We start from the raw sequence: 24,859 nt of genomic DNA, 5'->3' as shown, positions 1-24,859 counted from the left end.
GATCACTATGTTAATAAATCAACACCTAAATCGGGAGATCGGCTAGAATGAGGTCTCGTAAACCAAATGAGTATTGGAACTCATGTGATATGGTTTAACAAAGCCTACATTCTGATTTGAAACCTATCCTAAGTGCTTATGACCCGTTATGACCCGTTAAGGTAGTTTACACTTCTTTAACGGGTCATTTGCGCAAATGCGCGTTCGGATGGCCTAACTAGTCCTATGATAAGTATTATATGCCTAAACATGTTTAATTATGTTGCATAATCAGTTTAAGTGTCAAAATTTTGGTTACATATGCTTAAATTGAGATTATGCGCAAAAAGGGCATTTTGGCCATTTTCCTAAGGCATATAAACTACCTATCATACAACTAATTAAACTAAGTGACCATAAGGTATAACCTCGGAAGATTATTCCCTATACAACTATGGTCACAAAATATGTTTGGTCGGATCCTAATGATCGACCAAACGGGTCGGGTTTGAAAGTCTAAGCGGTTGTCGAGACCGCTTGACTTACGACCCTAAATAAGCACTAAACTAAAAGTGATGAGTTAAACGTGTTAAAACATGTTTAACTAAGTTAGAAAATTGATTTGGTATCAAAACAAAGTGTTTTGATACCCGAAAATAGTTCCGTCGTAAAATGCACATAACTGTGCACTTTGACCGAAACTTTGACTCATCACTTCGACTAGTCAACGTGGTAATCAGTAGGTATAGTCGCAAGGGATTATAACCATCGTGATTACGCTCACGTTGCAAAGTTCAATTGAACTTTGACTTGACCAATTCATGGTCAAAACCGAAAGTCAAACGGTAGTCAAACTGTTTGACTTTCCGCTTGTAATTGCTGAAATAAATGAACTAGCCATGGAAGAACACTTACAAAATGTTCTAAGGCTGGAAAATGACTAGAAGAACTCAGGTAGGTGGCCTCCAAAAGATGGTAGCCTCCACTTAGAGTTCAAGAGAAGAAGAATGAGGAAATGAGCAATGATGTAGGATGAATGCCTTGTTATTTATAGTTGTAGAGATGTCATGAGATCTTGACATGTGTATTGTGTGGTTAGCAAGCCATAATCTCATCCATAGAAGTGTGTGGACCAAATTAGAAGGCTTGGAGAACACTACACTTGGTGATTAAGCACATAAAACAATTAAACAAAACAAGGGAGTTCAGCTGTTTTGCTGAAAAAACTTTTTGCCCAGATCAGGGCATCGCCGTACGCGACGGCATAGGCCTTCTGCTGTCGCCGGACGCGAGGGCATAGGTCAAACTTTCAGAAATGGCAGAACAAGTCCCTGCACACTTCTATGAGCATTTTTGACGCATTTAACCCCCGTTAAGCCAATTTTAAGGCTCTACAAGGATGTTAAAGCATAGGGGACTTGAAATATGCTTGGAAATATCATGGATGTCAGTTCGTTTGGTCGTACGGTCACGTTGTTCGGTAAATTACGACGAAACTCGAACGGACGCGAAAACGATCCAAATTGCGCAAGGAACGGTATTTTTGCATTCCTATCACTAAAATAAAATATTTTAGTGATTACAAAAACTTTTGGATGTCCGGATATGGTCAGAACGCGAGATATGCACGTTTATGCAAACTTTCACAGTTTTTGACGCTTTTAGTCCCTGTTGATCAAATAAGCATATTTTCTCGCACCGAACCCCTCAAAGCTTATTTCTAAGCTATGTTAAGGGTATTTAGGGTATGTTTAGCTTATGATCTTGTTCCGGAATGTACGTTGCTATACGAATCGGCAGACTTTTGCAGTTTGTCGCAAATAGTCCCTGTGATCGAATAAACTTGTTTTTGCCATACCAAAACCTTCAAAACTTATTTCTAAGTTATGTAAAGGTTATTTAAGGTATGTCAAGCTTATGTCACTGTTTCGGAGTGTACGTTTTGCTAAACTAATTACATTTGCGTACTAGTTTACGTAAAACTTCCAGAAAAGCTTCTCGAGAGTTCGGAATCATACTAAATTTGATATGTGCACTTGTCACATGTAATTGTACAAATCCCGAGAATGAAATACAATATTTCATTGGATTCGTAATTGTATGATGATCGTAATGGCACAAATGTCACAAATCAGATGGATACATGTTAGGCATTGTAGCTATTACTCTATCATCATCTTTGTATTTACCACAACTTAATCCATTTTCTAATTCTCCTGGGCCTCATCATTTTTCGAGTTAGGCTACTCAGCATACCTCACCTCACTTTGGCTTTCAACCGACTTATCTGATATTTGTGAGAAATTTGATTCCTGGATTCCAAACTCTGGAGTCACTGCTCACATTACTACTGAACCTTCTTTCAATTATTACCCTGTTCCATATTCCGGTTCTAGGAAAGTTTTTTTCGGGAATTGTATGTCTCTTACTATTTCACATATTGTCACAACTTACTTCATTTATCTTATCGTAGTCTTGCTTTTAGACATGTACTTGTGGTTCCTGGTTTAGCCAGAAACCTTTTATCGATTACGCAATTAGAGAATCATAATCCGGTGGCTGTTGTTTTCTCACATTTTGGTCAATTTATTCAGATTCTTGCTAGACAGTTCCTCCACCATATGTGTGGTAGTCCGCATAAGCTATATTCACTTATTGCTTTCACATCGGCTTCCCGAGAGACTTAGCATTCTCACATGGGTCATCTGCCTGACTTTGTGATGTCTAGATTTTCATTTTTTGAATTTAACAAATAAATCCATGAATAAATATTAGATTGCATGTAGTGTATCATAATCATCTAGATTACTTTTTACTTCTACTTAATCACATTCCAGGGTTCCTTTACACATTATTCATTGTGATATTTGGGGTGCTAAGTTAATAATGATTACATTCATTTCACATGGATTTATTCGTTAACTCGTCATTCTCCGGCAATTGATGTTTTTCGTCACCTCAATTCGCTTGTTGAGAACCTTTTTTCATGCACCATCAAATATCTTTAGTGTGATGGTGCTCCCAAGCTTATTCGTAGTTAGAGGCTTGATACTTTCCGATTCTGGTATCACTTATCGTATTTTATGTCTATAAACACCCCAACAAAATGGGGTTGCTAAGCGGAAAATCATCATTTTTCTGAGGTTGCTCGTGCAATATTGATTCATGCTCACTTACAAAAGAAATTTTGGTATGATGCTTATGTCACTGCGGCTTTTCTCATCAATCGGTTACCTTCGCTGGTTCTTCACCATTCAACTCATATTGGGGTTCTATTCGATTCTTGACCAGATTACTTCACTCTTCGCACTTTTAGGTGTTTTTGTTATCCAGTTCTCGTTGACCCAAGTAGATAAACTCTCACTCAAATCTACTAATTGTATTTTTGTTGGCTACACTCCTAGACATTATGGTTATCTCTTTTATGATTCTCATACGTGTCGTATTTTCGTTCACGACATGTCATTTTTCGTGAGATGAGTTTTGATATACCTGGTTCTTCTTCTTTTACTTCCTCTTCTTTCATTACCATTTTATCCTTTTTCTATTCATCCTCCTTCTTCAACTTTTGCTTTTCCTTCCTTTTCCTCTTAACCTCCTCCTCCTACTTCTGTTTCTCGTTCATCTTCTCCTTCTCATCCTCCACATCATCCTATGATAACATGTTCTTGTAATCATACCTTAAAGCCTCGCGGATATATTTTCAGGTGTGTAGGATAAATTTCGACCGTGTAGGATAAAATTCTATAATGTGTAGGGTATATGTAGGAAAATTTTGATATGTGTGGGTTTTGTAGATTATATGTAGGTTAATTAATGATTTGTTGACTAATTAATTAAAGAGAGAAAAATTAATGAGATAAGTTATACATGAAATAATATTTTACCAATGTGTTCTTTCTTCTTTTTCTCCTTTCAATAATTTTCTTCTCATTTGATCCTCCCCATATATATATATATATATATATAGGAGAAGGATCCGTTAGAAACCACCCTTTATTGCGAGAACCGTGAAAACCAATGTGAACACAACCAAAAATACCTAAAAATAGTTAAAAAACACACAATTTTTTTAATATTTTTTATGAAAAAATCGCTACTTTTAGTAGCCAAATTTTTTTTTTAAAGAAAAATTTGGCTACTAAAAGTAGCGATTTTAATGTAAAAATATTAAAAAAAAAATTTGTGCTTTTTTGATTTTTTTTAGATTTTTTAAAGTTTTTTGGGGGTTTAGTTTTTAACATTTTAGCTGGGGGGGGTATTTTTTGCATTTAGCTTGGGGGGTTAGGTTTTTTTTTTTTTGGGGGGGGGGGAGGTTGGGTTTTTTTAGGTTTTTTTTTGCTATTTTAGTTTGTGTTCACATTGGTTCTCGCGGTTCTTGCAATAAAGGTGGTTCTCGCATGAACCTTACCATATATATATATAGGAGAAGGTTCAAATGAAAACCACTAGTTATCGCGAAAACTCGAAAACTAACAAAACAAACCTAAAAAACATACCAATTTTTTTTTGCATACCAATTTTCGCTATTTTAGATATATAAAATTTTTTTTTGTACACATGTGAATTATTACACATGTGCACTACAATTTTTTTTTTTGAAAAGAGTTAATTACACAAATGGGTCCTATGGTTTATACTTAGTTTCGTCTTTGGGTACTAACTTTTTTTTACAGGTTGAGGTTTTATGCTTTCAATTTTGTAACATCTTTGGGTACTAACACCAAAATTAGTTAATTAATAACTAAAATACCCTTGCATTTTTTAAGTTTGTCAATGTAACACATTTGGGTACTAACAACTAATTTTATTTAAGTTTAAATCAATTTTACAAAATCTATTTATTTTTTTATTTTCATCTTTTTATTATATCTCTAAATTAACATAAAGTCTATTTATTTTTTTTATTTTCATATTTTTATTAAATTTCTTATTTAACATAAAATCTACTTGTTACACTAGTATTTTTTTTAACTAGATTTGTTAAATAAAATCTACTAGCTATATAGTTTTATGTAAATTAAATTTCTTACTCGTTTTAAATAATGTAAACTTTACTCGTTTTCAATTTTGGATATATATGATCGATAATAATTATAATAAATATCTTTCATGTAAAAAAATCTAAGCCATTTTTAACTTGTTTTTTTTTTTTTTGTTCATTTACATTTTACTATTCTAGAAAGATATTTAATTTACATAAAATCTGCTAGTTGCACCAGTAAAATATACTAGCTATATAGTTTTATGTAAATTAAATATCTTTTTTACAAAAAAAAATGAGTTAAAGAAAGTCTTAATTTTTTTTAGTTTTATCTAAAATACCTAGCTATATAGTTTTATGTAAATTAAATATCTTTCTAAAATAGTAAAATGTAAATGAATAAAAAAACGAGTTAAAAAAGGCTTAAATTTTTTTACATGAAAGATATTTATTATTATTATTATCAATCATTTCTTTCCAAAATTGAAAACGAGTAAGGTTTGCATTATTTAAAACGAGTAAGAAATTTAATTTACATAAAACTATATAGCTAGTAGATTTTATTTAAAAAATTTATTTAAAAAAAATACGGTGTAACAAGTAGATTTTATGTTAAATAAGAAATTTAATAAAAATATGAAAATAAAAGAATAAATAGATTTTATGTTAATTAAGAGATATAATAAAAAGATGAAAATAAAAAAAAGATTTTGTAAAATTGATTTAAACTTAAATAAAATTAGGTGTTAGTACTCAAATGTGTTACATTGATAAACTTAAAAAAATGCAAGGGTATTTTAGTCATTAATTAACTAATTTTGGTGTTAGTACCCAAAGATGTTACAAAATTGAAACCATAAAACCTAAACCTGTTAAAAAAAGTTAGTACCCAAAGGCGAAATTAGGTATAAACCACAATACCCATTTGTGTAATTAACTCTTTTGAAAAAAAAAAGATTTTTTATATACAAAAACTAGCGATTTTTAATAAAATAAATTGAAAGAAAAAAAAATTGTGTGTTTTTTAGACTTTTTTAGTTAGTTTTCGAGTTTTCGCGTTAAAAGTGGTTTTCATGTGTTAATGAAGAGTACATTAACACATTCATTTTCTTAATGAACACGAATATTAAACATGCTAATTCTTTACTGGGATAATCACAAAAATAGCCATTGAATGGTCAACTTTTCAAAAATGGCCAACTGAAACGGCTCCACGAGCCTTTTCACGAGTTCCGACGCGACTTAAAAGAGCTTTCCTCAGCAACCACTCACCTTTTGACACGTGTACAACTGCAGTTTTTTTGCCCCATTAGGACCCACTTTCATCACGTGCACCTCTGTTCAGCCCCATTATTCAGCAATAATATAATATAACATCAACATCAGACGTAAGGGGATGCCCCAACAATTCTCCAGCCGCCTTGTCCACTTCTTCCCCTTTTCTCCACTCCCACTCAGGCAGGTATCTAGGGTTTCTTTTTCTTTTTTGTTCTACAATTTTCCATTTCTCCTTAATCCATTCCACTTATTCATCACAATCCGCAGGTCTCCTAACCGCTATTTCTACAGAATCTGCAAATTCAAATCCACTATGGGCCAGATCCAGTACTCCGAAAAGTATTTTGACGATACGTTCTATAGAATCTTCTAACCCCATATCAAACTTGTTTGTTAATCGGCTGTTGACGGAAGTCAATTAGAGGTGAAGAACTAAGTTGTCGGTCGGAGGTGATAAGAGATGGTAATCAGTGGTCGATTGATCGGCGCGGTGGTTATCAGAGGTGGAGGTGTTTGCCGGCGGTCGGAGATGATAAAAGTTGATCGGTGGTCGTGTACAGAGAGATGGTCGTCGGTAGTGTGATGGGGTCATCAGAGGTGGGTAGTGTGATCGATGATGGTGGAGGTTAGTCTATTGTGGGTGACGGTGGGTATGGTGGTCGATCAGAGGGTGAGTGGTGATTGTTATTCGACGGGTGAACAGTGGTCGTCGACAATCGTCGATGGTGGGGTAGTGGTGATTGTTGGTCAAAAAAGGGTGGATGGATGGTGGTTGATGTCCTCAGTGGTGGAGTGGTTCCTAATGGGGCAGAAGACAGGAAAACAGGGACTGGACAACCAAATTGGGGAAGAAGACAGGGATTGAACAGAGGTGCACACATGGCAAAAGTTGAGTGGCTGCTAAGAAAAGCTCTTTTAAGCCGTGTTGAAACTCGTAAAAAGACTCATAAAGCCGTTTCAGTTAGCAATTTTTGGAAAATTGACCATCCAATGGTTATTTTGGGGATTATCCCTTCTTTACTTCTCTTTTCCTTTTGGAGTAAGAAAACACACAAGTACTACAATGAAGGGACCTTGTTGTAACATTTTGGACAAGTATAAATAAGGTATTAGGTGTCCCCTTCTGCAGTGCATGGGTTTTCGTGATTCACATACTTGTCCCATACTCCCCTCCGCCGCCGCTGGTCCTCTCCGCCTCCGTACCTCCGCCGTCCTCCGTCGCACATTCACATTCTCCACTTCATCATCCTCGTAATCTCCGTCATTCATCTTGTTAAATTCTGAGATTTCAAAGCCCCTATTTCCCCTAAATATCCCCACAATCCACCACCCCCAAATCCCCAAATTTCACACAATGATTTGCTCTATCAAACACTCCACGACGTCGTTTCCATGCTCAGATCAATCACCCACAAGGGTTCCTGTTGGTGGGTCGACCCGAAACCCATCAAAGATCCAGTCTTTATCAAAACCCATTAGTTTCAAGGATTCAAAGATTGTTTTAAAGCAACCCCTTTATGTATCCCACCTTCAAGATTTTAGTGGGTCGGGTCGAAACCCATCAAAGATTCAATCTTTACAAAAACCCTCAAATGGGTCGGGTCAAAACCCATCAAAGATCCAATCTTTACCACCCCTTTACGTATCCCACATTCAAGATTTTGGTGGGTCGGGTCGAAAAGGGATCCATGAGACTGTGTGCAATGCGTATGAGGCTGATCATTCACAGCCGTTGGGTCAAAGTGAGGCGGGTCAAAAGATGAAAATTGGGTTGTATTTTGCAACATGGTGGTCTTTGAATGTGGTGTTTAATATTTATAATAAAAAGGTTTTGAATGCTTTTCCTTTTCCTTGGTTGACATCAACTCTTTCTTTGGCTGCTGGATCATTGATTATGTTGGTTTCTTGGGCTACTAAAGTGGTTGAAGCTCCTAAGACTGATGTTGAGTTTTGGAAAGCATTGTTTCCGGTATGTGGTTATTGTTGTTTTGCATATTTAGGTGTAGTTAGTTAGTTTTTTTTAATGAATTATGATCATTGCAGTTGTTATGATTTGAGTAAAGTTGTAGTTAGGGGTGTTTAGTATTCGAAAATCACAATTTTGAAGTTCGAAATGAATTCAAGTTGGATGCAAATTCGAAATGAATCCGAATTCTGCTTCAAATTATTCGATCAAGTAAATTAATACGAAATTCGGATAAAAAATCACGAATTTAAAATTTGTTTTGAATTTCAAATTGGATGAGAAATTGAGTTCGATTATTAGAATTGAATTTTCGAATCTAATTTGAATTCAAATTCTGATTCAACGCTTCAAAGCTATTAGTCGATTAATTTGAAATTCGATTCGTTGAACACCCCTAGTTATAGACTAATTTGTTGAACAACCAAAATTAGATTATTAGTTAGAACGTTGCTGCTCTCTATCCTACGGGGTAGAGGTAAGGCTGTCTACATCTTACCCTCCTCAGACCCTGTAGTGGGGCGTGATGTTTGGTTTTTTTTCTCCCATAGCGCCCCATAACGCCCCGAACACCACGACGGGCGGCGTTATGGGGACTTTTTTGGTGGGTGGCGCCATGCATATAGCGGCGCTATGTGTGTTTGGTTTTCAAACTTTGACCAATCAAAAATAGTTAAGGGTTTTTATAATTAATTAAAAAAATTGAAAATTAATAATTAGGTAATGATGGGTAGGAGCTTTATGACTACGGCCTTAAGTGACATAACGCCTCATAAAGCCCCTGTGTGACGTGGCACGACACGTGTCGCATAATGCCCGCAAAGGGGCTTTATGACTACGGATGGCCTTAGTAGATGAACATATCTTCATAATCTAGTTATATATGCGATTTAGGGGGCGTTTGGGATTTGCTTGTTCAAACTTTGATCTTCTAGTGTTTTCTAAATAGGCAGATTGGAACAAACAATCACTAAAAGATATTCGGATAAACAATACCAAGCACTCCAAACTGCTTAGTGGTGCATCAAATGCAGATAAAACAGTTTTAAAGTAATCTCAAATGCCCAATTTACACTTATAGGCGTTTTATTGTTTACATCTCAAAATCTGAGTATTTTCACATTGGATAGTTAGAAACAATGGCGAAGCTTGACCCGAATGACGGGGGGTCGGAAACGTATATACCCAAAAATTTCTATAGAACCGGGGGGTCGAAAACGTATATACCCAAAAATTTCTATACGAAAACTACATATATAACACTACTGAGCGAAAAGTTCGGGGGTCAGGCGCCCCCGCCCCTTCTATACTTCGCCCCTGGTTAGAAAATTGAAGTTACAATCATAGTTATCAAAAGCGGTCGCTTTTGGCGCCTAAGCGATATTTCTGGGCGAAGCGAGTTGAATGCGCTCCTACTTCCTAGGTGTTTTGAGCGCATTGATAATTAATCTTTTTTTTATTTGTAGATTCCTCATTATCTGCAGTATTTGTAGGACTATTGGCAACTGTTTATATTTGAATTCGGTATGCTGAATTAATCATTACTACTCACAGAAACTGCATATCCTAAATATATGGGTAGCTCCTTTTATCCTATTTTTTTGCACGGCTAAAAAACTTTCATTAGAATCCGGCAAACAAATACAACAGGAGCTAGCAAGTTACTCTTATCCTAAATACATTAACAGCAGTTTTTTGTTCTCTGATTTAGTTCTGTATTTTCCAGTATTTATTTTTAATTAGTTAATTCTGAATTAGTTCTCTAAGTTCTAGTTTTTGTTCTCTGATTTAATTCTGAATTCTGTTGTCACATTATTGTTTTGGTTTTGAGTACTTTATTCCCTTAATGAACTTTTTTATTTTTTTATTTAAGTGCGCTTTTTTTTTCTCGGGCCCACGCTTTTTTTGCGCCTATCGCCTAGGCCCTAATCGGAGCTAATGCGCCTAGAGTGCGCTTCGCGCCTTTAATAACTATGGTTACAATAACTTTTAGCGTATATTCTTGTTATTGACTATCAGTTTGAATGCGTGCCAAAAACCCCATAAGGCCATAACCTGTATATTTGGAAAATTATATAAAAAGAACTTTACTTTATTTACTCATTGACATGACGCAATTATCGACTTCCAAATGAATCTTTATATTTTTTTCGGTTTCTTATGCTTTTCATTGCACCAAGGCCCTCATCTAAAACACTTAAACTTGATTATGATTTAAAAAGAAGTGGTCGTCAGTCGTGACCCGAATTGGGTGTTTTTAAAATCTTGCTTCATTACATTGTTATAAATGGGATTTTTTTAAATGCAGGTTGCTTTAGCACATACGATTGGACATGTGGCAGCTACTATAAGTATGTCAAAAGTTGCAGTGTCGTTTACACACATTATCAAGAGTGGTGAACCTGCATTTAGTGTATTTGTTTCAAGGGTTTTTCTTGGTGAAACGTTCCCGATTGGGGTTTATTTGTCACTTTTGCCAATCATCGGTGGTTGTGCACTCTCTGCTTTAACCGAGCTCAACTTCAATATGACGGGTTAGCAATTTCTATTAAAGTATACATAAATGCATGCTTAATTCCTTGATTTGAAATTGAAAGAATGGAGATCATTAAACTTCTCTATATGTTTTGTATTTTTTACTTTTAGGGTTTATGGGGGCAATGGTTTCGAATTTGGCTTTTGTGTTTAGAAATATATTTTCAAAAAAAGGAATGAAGGGCAAATCTGTTAGCGGGATGAACTACTACGCTTGCCTGTCGATGTTGTCGTTGTTGATTCTAACCCCTTTCACCATCGCTATGGAGGGCCCACAAATGTGGGAAGCCGGTTGGCAAACCGCATTAACACAAGTCGGTCCCAATATCGTATGGTAAATTATCGTCATTTTCCCTTTCTTTCATATCAAGTTTATCTTTTTCGCTATGATTTTTTTTTTTTTGTTACAGGCAATATCATATATACCCTTCAAAACTTCATATTTATGTGACTAAAAAAATTAATATCAAATATACCCATCCAAAATACATAAAAATATTGGGTAAATTACATTTTACATCCTTTAAGTTTCAGCAAAATTTCAGGCGTTGACGCGTTGTCCTTTAACTAACGAAATTGTAGCGGATGTCCTTTAAGTTTTAATTTCTTTACAACGGATGTCCTTTATATCCTAATTTCTTTACAACCAATGTCCTTTATTGATCTTTATTTTTTTTTTAACTTTTTTAGGGAGAAAGGACACCGCTTGTAAAGAAATTAAAACATAAAGGACATCCGTTGTAATTTCGTTAGTTAAAGGACGCAAAATGTAATTTACCCTAAAAACATTATTTCCATCCATTCCGTTAAATACATTATTCAATATGACCATTATACCCTTTTGTTTCTCTTTACACTCCAAACTCCCATTCCTAATGCAAGGTTTAAATGAAGGGTATAAATGTCATAATTTGAAAAATGGTATATTTGATATCATGATTTTTTGTTGGGTAAACATTGATATTATAGAGTTAATTACTGTTTTCGTCCCTATGGTTTGTCATAAATCACTATTTCAGTCCACTAGTTTGAAAATTGCGATTTCAGTCCCTGTGGTTTCACTTTCGTAACCATTTCAGTCCACCTCGTAACCATTTTAGTCCCTGTACTTACAGAATAAATGGATTGAAATGGTTATGAAAGTGAAACCACAGGGACTGAAATCGCAATTTTTAAACTAATGGACTGAAATAGTGATTTTTGACAAACCACAGGGACGAAAACAGTAATTAACTCGATATTATATTAAGTTTGAAGATTACATATAGATACAACTAAATTGGGTTTGCACTTGTGAATTCAGGTGGGTGGTGGCACAAAGTGTGTTTTATCACTTATACAATCAAGTATCATACATGTCTTTGGATCAAATATCTCCTTTAACATTTAGTGTTGGAAATACGATGAAGCGGATATCCGTTATAGTGGCTTCAATTATCATCTTTCGCACACCCCTCCAACCAGTCAACGCACTTGGAGCTGCTATAGCTATCCTTGGAACTTTCATTTATTCCCAGGTAAACCACCTTCTTTCTTAGAGTCATCAAATTTGGTCATTTCGGTTGTGAGCTTCGATGCGTGTTACATACCAAACAGGAGAACACAACCCAAAAGACTAGTCTGGTGGGTGAGAGAGCCCATTTGGTATATAAACCCCATATCAGTTGCCCATACAACCGATGTGGGACAAGTCCCATACCTTGCAATGGTATTAGTCCATAACGATGTGGTGTGTTATAAAATCCGGCAAGGACATAGTACGTTGAACCTCCAAATAGTAAGATAGGTAGTTATGGTTCATAACTATGCAACCATTTTGAGTACATGTTTTAAATTGCTTATTGTTGATGATTCTGTTATTAAAAAGATAATTAAATGTCATTTTTTAATAAATAATATATATAAAAATATGATTGTATATTTCTTGGGCAGGCAAAACAGTAAAAATGGTAATGGAAGAAGGTGTTTTCTCGAGTAGATTTAAAGACGAAACGAGCTGTTATCGAAGCTTTTAGCGGCATTTAGATAGTAAAATAAGATGGAACATTCGTTTTGCGACGAAAGAGGCATCGAAATCTTGTTTTTTTTTTGTTCTTTTTTACTTGGTCAGTTTGATATTTTTGTTGATGGTAAATGAAAACAAGTTTGATGAATAAGGGTGTATATACAAACTTGTATAGATATATCTCTATATACGTGTAGAGATTCATAATATTATGATCGTTGATAATCTATTAGTAGTGGTAAAACGAGGGTGTCTAAGTAGAACAAATAATATTTGGGCCGGGTTGTTGAAACGGTTGTGAAAATGTTTATACTTGTGTTATAAATAGTTAAGAGTGACTCAAAATCAAAATTTTTAATGCCCTGAGTCTGTGGGTGCTTTTTCTATAACCTTTTGAGTCGTATTGAGTCGAATCTTTTAACCATTTAAGTCCAATTTTTTTAAACAAAATTGGACTCAAAATGATATAAAATGAATAAAATTGGACTCGAAATGTTATAAAATAAGCGGTTAGGAGCTCAGGCCGTTAAACTTTTTGATTTTGAACTCATATGGTTAAAACCACTAAAACACAGGAACTAAAAAGGTAATTTACTCAATAGTTAATAATGTATTAGTTATGATGAAAATAAGTGACTAATAGGCACTTTAAATTGATGCCGTAGTTATTAAGCCCAAGTTAAAATTGCACTTTTAACTTTTGCTTACGAAGTTACGTGCTTGAAAGGGTATACATGACTCTTTTAGTTTAAAAGATCTAAAGTTTTACATGTTTAACTTAAAAAAAAAAAATTGAACTCGACTTGTTTAGTTTATACATCTCAAACTTGGGTTGTTTCGAGCTCTATATGCTCGAGCTTGCCTTGTTAGTAATTTTAAAGATTGAGCTTAGCTTGTTTGTTATTCAGTTAGGGTATACGCAATGCTCATCCTGATCCTGCTCGGTATGCTCCATCCCCCTCCTTACACAATTTAGACGGAATGGTGTTCTAGTGCTCTCACTCTCATCATTTTCTTCTTTGCTTCCTCCCCTGATTAGTAAGGACTTCCCAGTTCCCACAAATCCATCCTTGTATCCCGATTGTCCCTCCATGTCATCTCCACCTCACCCGTATGGCCGCTGAGAGCTAGCCCGCCTTGCCTCCTCTTGCATGCATACCTTCCACCTTAACTATATATGTATATAGTTGTTTTATACAATATATCTGTATGTATTAATATAATATAACATAAGTTATTTTTATTATAGTTATAATAATACTTGCTATATAATTTTTATTTATTATATATTAGATGAAATAAAATTATTATGTTAATCAATAATACTACTAACTATTCAAGTTTAATTCAAGCCTGGGCTAGTTAGAAGGAAACATCTTTTTATTGGAGCATCAAGCACGAAACGATACAACGTTCAATAAAAGAGACATGTCGATGTACAAGATGGTGGCGGATGCAAAGGAAACATCTTATTACTGGATTTTACAAAGATCGAGGCATAGGCATGTATTCTGGGATGACTGGAGACCGTTTTGTATGTAGCTTTTAATTCACCTAGTTTTAGTCTACCCTATTCTGTTGTAATTGGTTTTGAACTATGCTTCTGTGTTTCCTTTGCTGCTTTACTATGGCTTCTATAGCATCTTGCTATAGGGCTAGATGTTGTTTGGGTTTAATAAGAAGCTTGTGTTGCCGTTAAAAAAAGCTTAACAAGCTTTTAATCTCGAGTAATACACGAACAATTGAAGTCGTTTATTCTCCCATAATATTTTATTTATAATCTCATCATTTAGATACATATGCAATCACAACTTTCATCTTAAAGTGTGAAATTTTAACTCGTTCCATTGTCCATTACGTTCTTTTTTTTTTCCCAGTGTCGTTAAATTTTCAATTAGCTTTTAAAAACCAACTATTTTACTTTTGCTATCAAACAACAAAATATGTAAGTTTCACCATTATTTTCATTTCATCCATAAACTTATCTTAAACTACTATTAATCACTTGATGGATATAAATTACTCCTATTTATTTACTTGTAAAGTTGTAAAGTCTAACAAGTCATTAGACTTTTATTGATTAACAACGACGTCGTATCACCGGTCTTCTTCCTTCAAACTTCAACGTACAAAACATGAAGAAAACACCACCAGATCAGATCCATAAATGCAATTGATAAACACTTAGACTGTCTCCAATGCATCAGCCTGCATTTACTACATGCATCCTAGTCATCACTGCCACATCAGCTTTTTACTCATTCTTAACAAATGCACTCTCCCTCCTCTTTTTAACTCCAACCCATCCTTCCCACATGCACCCTATCTCCTCTATTTTTTTTAAGCTTAGAATTGAATGGGCCCACCTTCTCTCTCTGCACTTGGTTGCACTTCCCCACCTACAAGCCTTCCCCTTCATCATCCACTCCATTGCATCCTTCCCACATGCAGCCTCCACGTCACCAAATGCACCCCCTTCACTTGAAGCATTGGAGGAAGTCTTACATATCACTTACTGTGTGTATACACACACACACATACACATTCATTATTCTCTCTGCAACCAATCATCCATCAGATCCTTCTAATTTCCCCCAATTTTGTAAGTTTGTAACACAATACCTTCCTTAAACCCTAATTTTTCAAATTGACACGTTCAGGAACTTGAATTTGTATAAAAATCAGAAATTTGATCGATAAATTCTTGTTAGATGAAGTCGGAAGAACCCTAGGTTATAATGTCGTGGGGATTAGGCTGGAAAAGGCCTTCAGATGTCTTTCATTTATCTCTATATTACGGTTCCGATGAGTCAGCATTAGATGATCAAAACAATGAGGATAATAACAATAATAATAATAATAACAATAACAATAATTGTTGTAATCAAGAGCTAGGGTTTCGGATTGATCTTGATTGGAATGGTGGAGATGATGAAGATCAGGTTGCTTTGAGGCTGCAGTCTCAGGTTATGGTGGCGTTGCCATTGCCGCACGATACGGTTGTCATTCGGTTACTGGAGAGTGACGGTTCTAGTCCGGTTAGAACCAGTGAGGAAGTGGTTGTGTCAGGGGATGGGAATGTGGTGGTATTGGAAATGAAGGTTGTGAAGCAGAGGGAACCGCTTAAGGCGGTGGCTATGTCACGGGTGGGTGGGTCGGGTCAGCAGAATGATGGGATGGGGGTGTTTACGAAGCTGTTGAAGTCGGAGTTTGCTGCGGAGGTGGGTTCGGGGCATGCTGAGGGGATACGGGTGGAGTCTTGTGCTGATCATTGGGTGAATGTTACTGTTGTCAGCCTTAACAACTGTGGGTTATCAGTAAGTTCTTTTTTAAAGGATACTGTAAGCTTAGAGATAAGTGTTGTGATATAGATTAGGTGTTCTTTTGGTGGAGGTTAAAGTGTTAAACTTAACAATGCTGTTAAGTTTCTGATCGCTTTTTCTAATATTGAACTGAAACTGATCAACAGATGCTTCCAGTAGAGTTGACTAAACTGCCTCATCTTGAGAAGCTATTCCTTAATAACAATAAGCTTACAGTTTTGCCACCCGAGCTTGGCGTTTTGAAGAAGCTGAAAGTTCTCACGGTTGATTACAATATGTTGGTTTCAGTACCGGGTAAGTTTGGAATGTGTGTTTTTAGGGCTGCAAACGAACTGAACGAACACGGGCAATATGTTCGTTTGTTAAGGAAATATGTGTTCACGAACTGTTCATGAACACTTACCGAACGAGATTTTATGTTCGTGTTTGTTCGTTAAGGAAATGAAGATGTTCCTGTTCATTTGTTAATTTTTGGTAATGTATGTAAAAGAATGTTCATGAAATCAAATAATGTTCACGAACACAAATGAAAACAAACGAACACAAACATGTGTTCACGAATGGAATATATAATACACTGATACTTATTAAATATTTTATTTGTTGGAAATTTTAAGTATTAAAATAAAATCTAAAAAACACTGATAAACTATTGAACACAAACGAACATACACGTTACCGAGCGTTCACGAACATACATGAACGAACGTGGCCTCTGTTCATGTTCGTTCATTTAACTAAACAAAAGGAATTTCTTGTTTGTGTTTGTTCATTTATTAAACAAACGAACTTCCCGCCGAACAGTTCACGAACTGTTTGCTGAACGTTCAGTTCGCTTGCAGCCCTATGTGTTTTCCTTCATAGTTTCGGTGTTTTCTGATTCTGGAATGATTTTATATCTTCTTTAGATTTCTGAAAAGACTCGTTACAGTTTATCTAGGTGTAGAACAAATGTACAGGTTGTGACTCATCTTCTTTTTCTTGTTTGAATACCACCAGTTGAACTAAAGCAGTGTGTTGGACTAGTGGAATTATCACTCGAACATAATAAGCTAATCCGCCCTCTTCTTGATTTCAGGTCATTCGTTCGTTAGATAAGTTATAACTTGTTTTCCTTTGTTGTAATCATCAAATACCTAATTTCAGTTAAAATGTACCTTTTTTTTATAATCTGTTATGCAGGGCCATGGCTGAGTTACATATTCTTAGGTTATTCGGTAATCCACTCGAGTTTCTTCCCGACATTTTGCCTTTGCATCAACTCCGCCATCTTTCTCTTGCCAACATTCGTATCGTGGCTGATGATAATCTTAGATCAGTGAATGTCCAGATAGAGGTACTGAATGGTGATAATAAATTAAGGATAAAATGCCATTCTCGTCCCTGAGGTTTGGCTAGTTTTGCGACTGTCATCCAAAGGTTTGTTTTTCCGCATCTGGATCCAAAAGGTTTGAAATCTTGCCATTTTCATCCTGCTCGTTAACTCCTTCCATTTTTCTCCGTTAAGCCAGGGGTATTTCCGTCTTTTTTGTTAATTTAAAGGGCAATTTGGTCTTTTTCACTTTATGTACAAGCATTTAGCATAATGTACAAGTATTCAAAATACCCTTACTAAACAAAAACAAAAACAAGTAGGTAAAAGTTAAAACGACAAAAATACCCCTGACTTAACGGAGAAAAATGAATGGAGTTAAGGAGCCAGATGAAAATGGCAAGATTTCAAACCTTTTGGATCCAAATGCGGAAAAACAAACCTTTGGACAAAAGTCGCAAAACTGGCCAAACCTTAGGGACGAAAAATGGCATTTTACTCATAAATTAATAATCTTCATATATTTTCTTTAATACAAACTACTGAAAAGTAACTTACTTTTGGTAACGATGCAGATGGAAAATAGCTCTTACTTTGTTGCATCAAGGCACAAACTGAGTGCGTTTTTCTCTCTTATATTCCGTTTCTCCTCGTGTCACCATCCTTTGCTAGCGTCTGCGTTGGCAAAGATGATGCAAGATGAAGGAAACCGTGTAGTCATTGGTAAAGACGAAAATGCAGTCAGACAGCTCATAAGCATGATAAGCAGCGAAGACCAACATGTTGTAAGTTCGGTTTTCAATGACTTCACGTTCGTTTAAGTTATTGTTCCAAGTATCTGTAATTTTGTATTCTATTTCAGGTTGTGGAAGCTTGCTCTGCGCTTACGTCTCTTGCCTCAGACGTATCTGTAGCACTTCAGTTGATGAAATGTGACATCATGCAACCGATCAAAAGAGTACTTACATCCGACGGTCCTCAAGAACTGAAATCCGTTTTACAAGTTGTGGGTCGGTTGGGTTTCGTCTCTGATATCGTTGCCCAAAAAATGCTTAGCAAGGATGTGATAAAATCGTTAAAATCGTTATGCGCCCATAAAGATCTTGAGGTATGCCTTTGAATTTTAATCGTGTAAGCCTTGATACGAATTTCCGCATGGCTTTCTGAATTAAGGTGTTATCATCAGGTACAAAGGTTAGCTTTAATAGCAGTTGGAAATTTAGCGTTTTGTTTGGATAATCGCTGAATTCTTGTTGCTTCTGAAAGCTTAAGAGATCTTCTTTTGAGGCTTACGCTTTCATTTGAGCAACGTGTGAGCAAAGCTGCAGCTCGTGTTCTGGCAATTCTTGGTTGGTTTGAGTGATGATAAGTTCTAAAAATAAGAGTAAAATGCCATTTTCGTCCCTGAGGTTTGGCTACTTTTGTGACTTTCGTCCAAAGGTTTGTTTTTCCGCATCTGTATCCAAAAGGTTTAAAATCTTGCCATTTTCCTCCAACTCGTTAACTCCGTCCAGTTTTTAACATTTTTGTCTTTTTAGACATTTTTTGTGATGATTAAAGGGTTTGGGTGGGAGAAAGTCGACAAAGGTGGATCTTTATTTCTTATAGTGTTTTTAATTTTAATAAAAATGTCTAAAAAGACGGAAACGCCCCTTATTTAACGGAGAAAAATTGATGGAGTTAACGAGTTGGATGAAAATGGCAAGATTTCAAACCTTTTGGATCCAGATACGGAAAAACTAACTTTTGGACGAAAGTCGCAAAACTGGCCAAACGTCAGGGGCGAAAATGGCATTTTACTCTTTCTAAAAATATAAATTCAGCTTATAAAATTTGGGTCACTCTGTTGGCTACAGGGGAGAATGAGAATCTAAGACGCGCTATCAAAGGACGTCAGGTTCCAAAGCAAGGATTAAGGATACTTGCAATGGACGGTGGCGGGATGAAAGGTCTTGCTACCGTTAGAATTCTTAAAGAAATCGAAAGCGGTACCGGGAGACAGATACATGAGATGTTTGACCTAATATGTGGCACGTCAACTGGCGGCATGCTGGCGGTTGCTCTTGGAATAAAGCTAATGTCTTTGGAGCAATGTGAAGACATATACAAAAATCTCGGTAAGTAAAATGCCTTGTTTTGCCATTCAATGGGCTGCGTCATAATTTGCTTTATGATCTTACAGGTAAACTTGTTTTCGCTGAACCCGTTCCTAAGGATAATGAAGCGGCAACGTGGAGAGAGAAGTTAGATCAGCTTTACAAAAGCTCGTCACAAAGTTTTAGAGTTGTTGTGCATGGATCTAAAGTATGTGTTTCTCCTTTCTAAACGTAGTTTTTTTATTAGAGTAAAATGGCATTTTGTCCCTGAGGTTTGGCCAGTTTTGCGACTTTTGTCCAAAGGTTTGTTTTTCCGCATCTGGATCTAAAAGGTTTGAAATCTTGCCATTTTCATCCGACTCGTTAACTCCACCCATTTTTCTCTGTTAAGTCAGGGTATCTCCGTCTTTTTTGCTAACTTAAAGGGCAATTTGGTCTTTTTCACTTTATGTAAAAAGACCGAATTTCCCTTAAAGTTAGCTAAAAAGACGGAGATACCCATGACTCAACGGAGAAAAATGGATGGAGTTAACGAGCCGGATGAAAATGGCAAGATTTCAAACCTTTTGGATCTAGATGCGGAATAACAAACCTTTGGACGAAAGTCGTAAAACTGGCCAAACCTCAGGGACGAAAATGGCATTTTACTCTTTTTATTATTATTGACAGTTAATATTGTTTCAAGAATAATAAACTAGTTACAACTTTGTCCAGCACAGTGCCGATCAGTTTGAGAGGTTGTTAAAGGAGATGTGTGCTGATGAGGATGGAGATTTGTTAATAGATTCGTCGGTGAAGAGAATTCCCAAAGTTTTTGTGGTATCCACATTAGTCAACGTGGCACCAGCGCAGCCGTTTATATTTCGCAATTATCAGGTTTCTACTAATGTTGTGTTAGCGCTAATTATTAATATGCATTTCTTAATTAATCATTGATATTTCATTCAAATTGTAGTATCCTGCTGGTACACCCGAAATCCCGTTGATGATGTCGGAAAATATATCAACAAATGTACCTGGAACAGCGACTACTGGTGTGCAAGTTGGATATAAACGGAGTGCGTATATGGGAAGTTGTCGACATGATTTGTGGCAAGCTATAAGAGCATCATCTGCAGCTCCATATTATCTTGAAGATTACTCTGATGGTAATAAACAGTTATTCTTGGTATATTAAACTATAAATGTATAATATAGCTTTTAGTTTTGATGTTATTAAAACGCTATGCAGGTGTTCTTCGCTGGCAAGATGGCGCTATTGTTGCAAACAACCCTACTATATATGCAATACGAGAAGCACAGCTTCTATGGCCAGATGCAAAAATCGACACGTTGGTTTCAGTCGGTTGTTCTTCTGTTCCAACAAAGGTAATTGCACCTTAATTCACTTGGTGATAGTGTGATACGAATATGTAAAACCCTAAACCCTAATTTTATTAAATTTTGATTCTAGCCTCGTAAAGGTGGATGGCGTTATTTGGACACGGGTCAGGTGTTGATTGAGAGTGCATGCTCAGTTGAACGGGTTGAGGAAGCGTTGAGCACGTTGTTACCTATGATTCCTGAAATACACTATTTTCGGTTCAATCCAGGTGTCATATAGTCGTATCCCAGTTCCTGAAATCAGAATTAGTTGATATATCATACATTCACCTTAAAAATATGTTACATTATCATTTAATACAGTTGACGAACGGTGTGATATGGAGTTGGATGAGACGGACCCCACAGTCTGGCTTAAGTTAGAGGCAGCAACAGACGAGTATATCAACAACAATTCTCCCACCTTTAAAAAGGTTTGCGAGAAATTGCTGCTGAGCTGTAGCGATGAAAAGCCGCCAGATAACCTCAACTCACCGCATTCAACAGGCGAAAACGGTCCATCATTAGGATGGAGACGTAACGTTTTACTAGTGGAAGCTTCTCACAATCCAGATTCCGGAAGAGTATTTAACCATGCTCGTTCACTTCAAACATTTTGTTCCGATCGAAATATAAGATTATCTCAACTGAACGCTGCATCAGGCACGCTTAACAATAAACCCGACCCGGGAACATCTTTTCCCACACCATTCACGTCACCGTTATTCACCGGAAGCTTCCCATCAAGCCCGCTTCTTTACAGTCCCGATTTTGGAAGTCATAGGGTTGGTAGAATTGAATCGGTACCACATTTAAGCCTTGATGGATTTCATTCCGGAAGAACTTCTTCTCCTCCGGAATCGCCGACAGTACCCCGACAGCTGTCGGCACCTGTTACGTTATTGCTCAAAAAGTTACAGAATTCACCGCAGGTTGGAGTTGTTCACTTGAGTCTCCAAAATGATACCACTGGCTCGGTTTTAAGGTCATTGCTTTACTTTGAGGAAGCTCGTTTATTGTTGAGTAAAACGTCATTTTCGTCCCTGAGGGTTGGCAAGTTTTGCGACTTTCGTCCAAAGGTTTGTTTTTCCACGTCTGGATCCAAAAGGTTTGAAATCTTGCCATTTTCATCCGGCTCGTTAACTCTATCCATTTTTCTTCGTTAAGTCAGGTGTATTTTCGTCTTTTTACCTATTTGTTTTTATTTTTCGTTTAGTAAGGGTATTTTGAATACTTGTACATTATACTAAATGCTTATACACAAAGTGAAAAAGACCAAATTGCCCTTTAAGTTAACAAAATGACGAAAATACCCCTGAATTAACAGAAAAAAATGGATGGAGTTAACGAGCTGGATTAAAATGGCAAGATTTCAATTTTAAACCTTTTGGATCCAGATGCGGAAAAACAAACTTTTGGACGAAAGTCGCAAAATTGGCCAAACCTCAGGGACGAAAATGGCATTTTACTCTTTCTTTCTAATATTTGCTAGAAGTTTTCATGATCTAAGTTGCGCTATTGTCGTTGTTATAGTTGGCAAAATGACGTATTTGTGGTGGCGGAACCAGGAGAACTGGCCGACAAGTTTCTGCAGAATGTCAAATACAGTCTGCTATCAATGTTAAAAGGTCGACGTAGAAAGTACACGTCAGCAATTACCAATATCTCTAGTGTTTCTGAATTGGTTGCCTGTCGGCCTTATTTCCAAATAGGTGGAGTTGTACATCGTTACATAGGACGCCAAACCCAAGTATGCTTTTGTATACCTTTCTTTGCTTATTTATTAATCTCGTTTGGTTATTTATCTCAACCGTAAGTGTTTGTATCTTGATGATTGATGAAGGTTATGGAAGATGACCAAGAAATTGGGGCCTACATGTTCCGCAGGACGGTTCCCTCTATGCACTTAACTCCTGAAGATGTTCGTTGGATGGTATGTTTTTAGATATAATACTTTATTTATTTCCATAACTAGGGTTTAAATATCATAAAAAAGCAGTATACGTTTTTATTTTTACGAAAAAAAAAATCCCTCTACCTAATTTTGACCCTTAACTTGTAAAATATACATGAAAAAGTCACTAGACTAATTTATGTATATTAAAACCCCTAAACCTTTTCAATTTGGTTAAACTACTTTTTAAGTAGTTTAACTAGTTTAAATTAGTTTTCAGAAATTACTTAAATTATTTACATAAACTTAAATTACATTATTAGTTAAACTAATAACGTAATTAAAATTTATGAAATTAGTTATTAAAATGTACATATTTATGATGTGATTCAAATAGTGACTTATTAACTTTCAAATTGTTCAAAATTTGGTGAAGTTACATTCATTTTTTTTGCAAAAAAGAAAAAGAATAAACAAATATTTATAATTTTATACCATCTTATTTTTGACCAATTTAAAAGTAAATCCCATTGTTTTGTTTTGTTTTTTACAAGTTTTAAAAGTACATGCATTTTTAATAAATTTAGGGACTTAAATATATAATAACTAGTTTAGTGATTTTTTTGTGTATTTTTTACAAGTTGAGGGACTTTAATATATCAAAATTAGGTTTAAGGGACGTTCTCATAAAAAATAAGAAAGCATATTGTTTTTTTTTTTTGTTTGATGGATATATTAACTCTTATAAATAAGGTCTAATTTGGCTTAATTAACTTAATTATTAGTTCATTTCATTGCTGGAACCCTTGCAGGTTGGTGCTTGGAGAGACAGAATAATAATATGCACATGTTTATACGGTCCTTCACCAGCTCTAATAAAGGCATTCCTCGACTCCGGTGCTAAAGCTGTCATATGTCCATCATCAGAGCCCCAAGAAATGCAGTTGACCACGTTTCACGGGTCAACTGAATTCAACGATTTGGACAACGGCAAGTTTGAACTCGGAGTAGATGAAGGAGATGATGAAATTACAGAACCCGTCAGCCCAGCAAGCGACTGGGAAGACAGTGAGACCGATAAAAGTACCGATAAAGGGATGTTAGTTTGGGACGATGACGAGGAGGAACTGTCCGTTTTCGTGTGCCAGCTGTACGATTTGATATTTATGAGTGGTGCTCGAGTTAACGTTGCTTTACAACAAGCTCTTGCAGCTCACCCAACAATAAGGTATTCGTGTCATTTCCCTCGTGTACCTTAACCTTGTAACATGAATTACGTGACATATATGTAAAAAAGACGATTTAAAGAATCGTATAATAGAGAAACTATAGAAGAAGAGACTGTTTATGTTGCGAGTGTGGTTCACTCCCTAATGATCCTTTTAAATATCTCATTTGACTTTAATTAGAAAATGTTTTCAATGTTTATATATCTAGTAATTAAACATTTTTTTTATTATATAAAAAAGTTGTTTCTGAGAACACAGTTTAAAAGTGAAGAAATAATAAAAATTGCACAGGCATGAGTGTGATGATTATGCCAAAAGGAAAGAGAAACATCACATTACTCACTTTATCAAAGGCATGATCACTTTAGTATAGATGGGATATATTGCATCTCATATACAAAGCAAAAGAAGTGCATTATACCAAAAGCAATCTTTTCCCACATTAGATAAACACTATGTCCACCACCATCTTGCCGGAAAAGATGGGCGGCGTTGATCTTGTTCCGGTTGAGGTAGGGGCATGCGGTACAGTGGGAAGCCTCGTAATGAAGGAGATAGAGTATTTCAGAAGGCTCGAGTCTGAATTACGTGGAGGTGATGATGATGGAAGTTCGGTAAAAAACTCTAGAAAACCTGACAAGCATTGTGGTGATGGTGGTGGTTCTAACTTTTGGCATAGTTTCGGTTTCTTGACCATCATATGGCGGAGGGGGAAGAGCAAAGGTGGCGGTAGTGGTAGGTTTTTGCCTAGAATGTGCACCATGGTGCACGTCGCTGTTAGCCGCCTCCACAGCCGCCAAAAGCTAAGCAAGATTCCGAGCTTCAGTTACCAAAATCTTAAAGACGAAGTTAACTGATTCGATGTTTAAACACAAAGGCTTACATATTCAACAGAATGT

At 36.0% G+C, this 24,859-nt stretch overlaps 3 protein-coding genes across 3 annotated transcripts; all 3 read left to right on the top strand.

The window, feature by feature from the left end:
- Positions 1-7,358: 7,358 nt before the first annotated feature.
- On the top strand, positions 7,359-12,953 carry LOC110910885 (glucose-6-phosphate/phosphate translocator 2, chloroplastic). The gene is made up of 5 exons (XM_022155462.2): positions 7,359-8,210; positions 10,513-10,738; positions 10,851-11,073; positions 12,043-12,256; positions 12,672-12,953. Exons 1-5 carry the CDS (start codon positions 7,596-7,598, stop codon positions 12,681-12,683), a joined length of 1,290 nt encoding a protein of 429 aa, XP_022011154.1. The 5' UTR covers positions 7,359-7,595; the 3' UTR covers positions 12,684-12,953.
- Positions 12,954-15,194: 2,241 nt separating this feature from the next.
- On the top strand, positions 15,195-24,125 carry LOC110910881 (phospholipase A I). The gene is given in 17 exon segments (XM_035984201.1): positions 15,195-16,061; positions 16,214-16,361; positions 17,067-17,145; positions 17,250-17,403; positions 17,955-18,164; positions 18,242-18,487; positions 18,566-18,728; positions 19,236-19,496; positions 19,562-19,683; positions 20,190-20,351; positions 20,431-20,623; positions 20,707-20,843; positions 20,929-21,067; positions 21,162-21,822; positions 22,371-22,587; positions 22,681-22,770; positions 23,544-24,125. Coding segments are annotated over 17 exon segments (4,008 nt in total). The 5' UTR covers positions 15,195-15,482; the 3' UTR covers positions 23,991-24,125.
- Positions 24,126-24,415: 290 nt separating this feature from the next.
- Positions 24,416-24,817, top strand: LOC110913356. The gene has a single exon (XM_022158191.1). It carries the CDS (start codon positions 24,416-24,418, stop codon positions 24,815-24,817), a length of 402 nt encoding a protein of 133 aa, XP_022013883.1.
- The last annotated feature ends 42 nt before the right edge of the window (positions 24,818-24,859 follow it).

Source organism: Helianthus annuus, chromosome 15 (genome assembly GCF_002127325.2).
Source record: "Helianthus annuus cultivar XRQ/B chromosome 15, HanXRQr2.0-SUNRISE, whole genome shotgun sequence".
Taxonomy (NCBI): Eukaryota; Viridiplantae; Streptophyta; class Magnoliopsida; order Asterales; family Asteraceae; genus Helianthus; species Helianthus annuus.
This window is presented reverse-complemented; position numbering and strand designations above follow the sequence as displayed.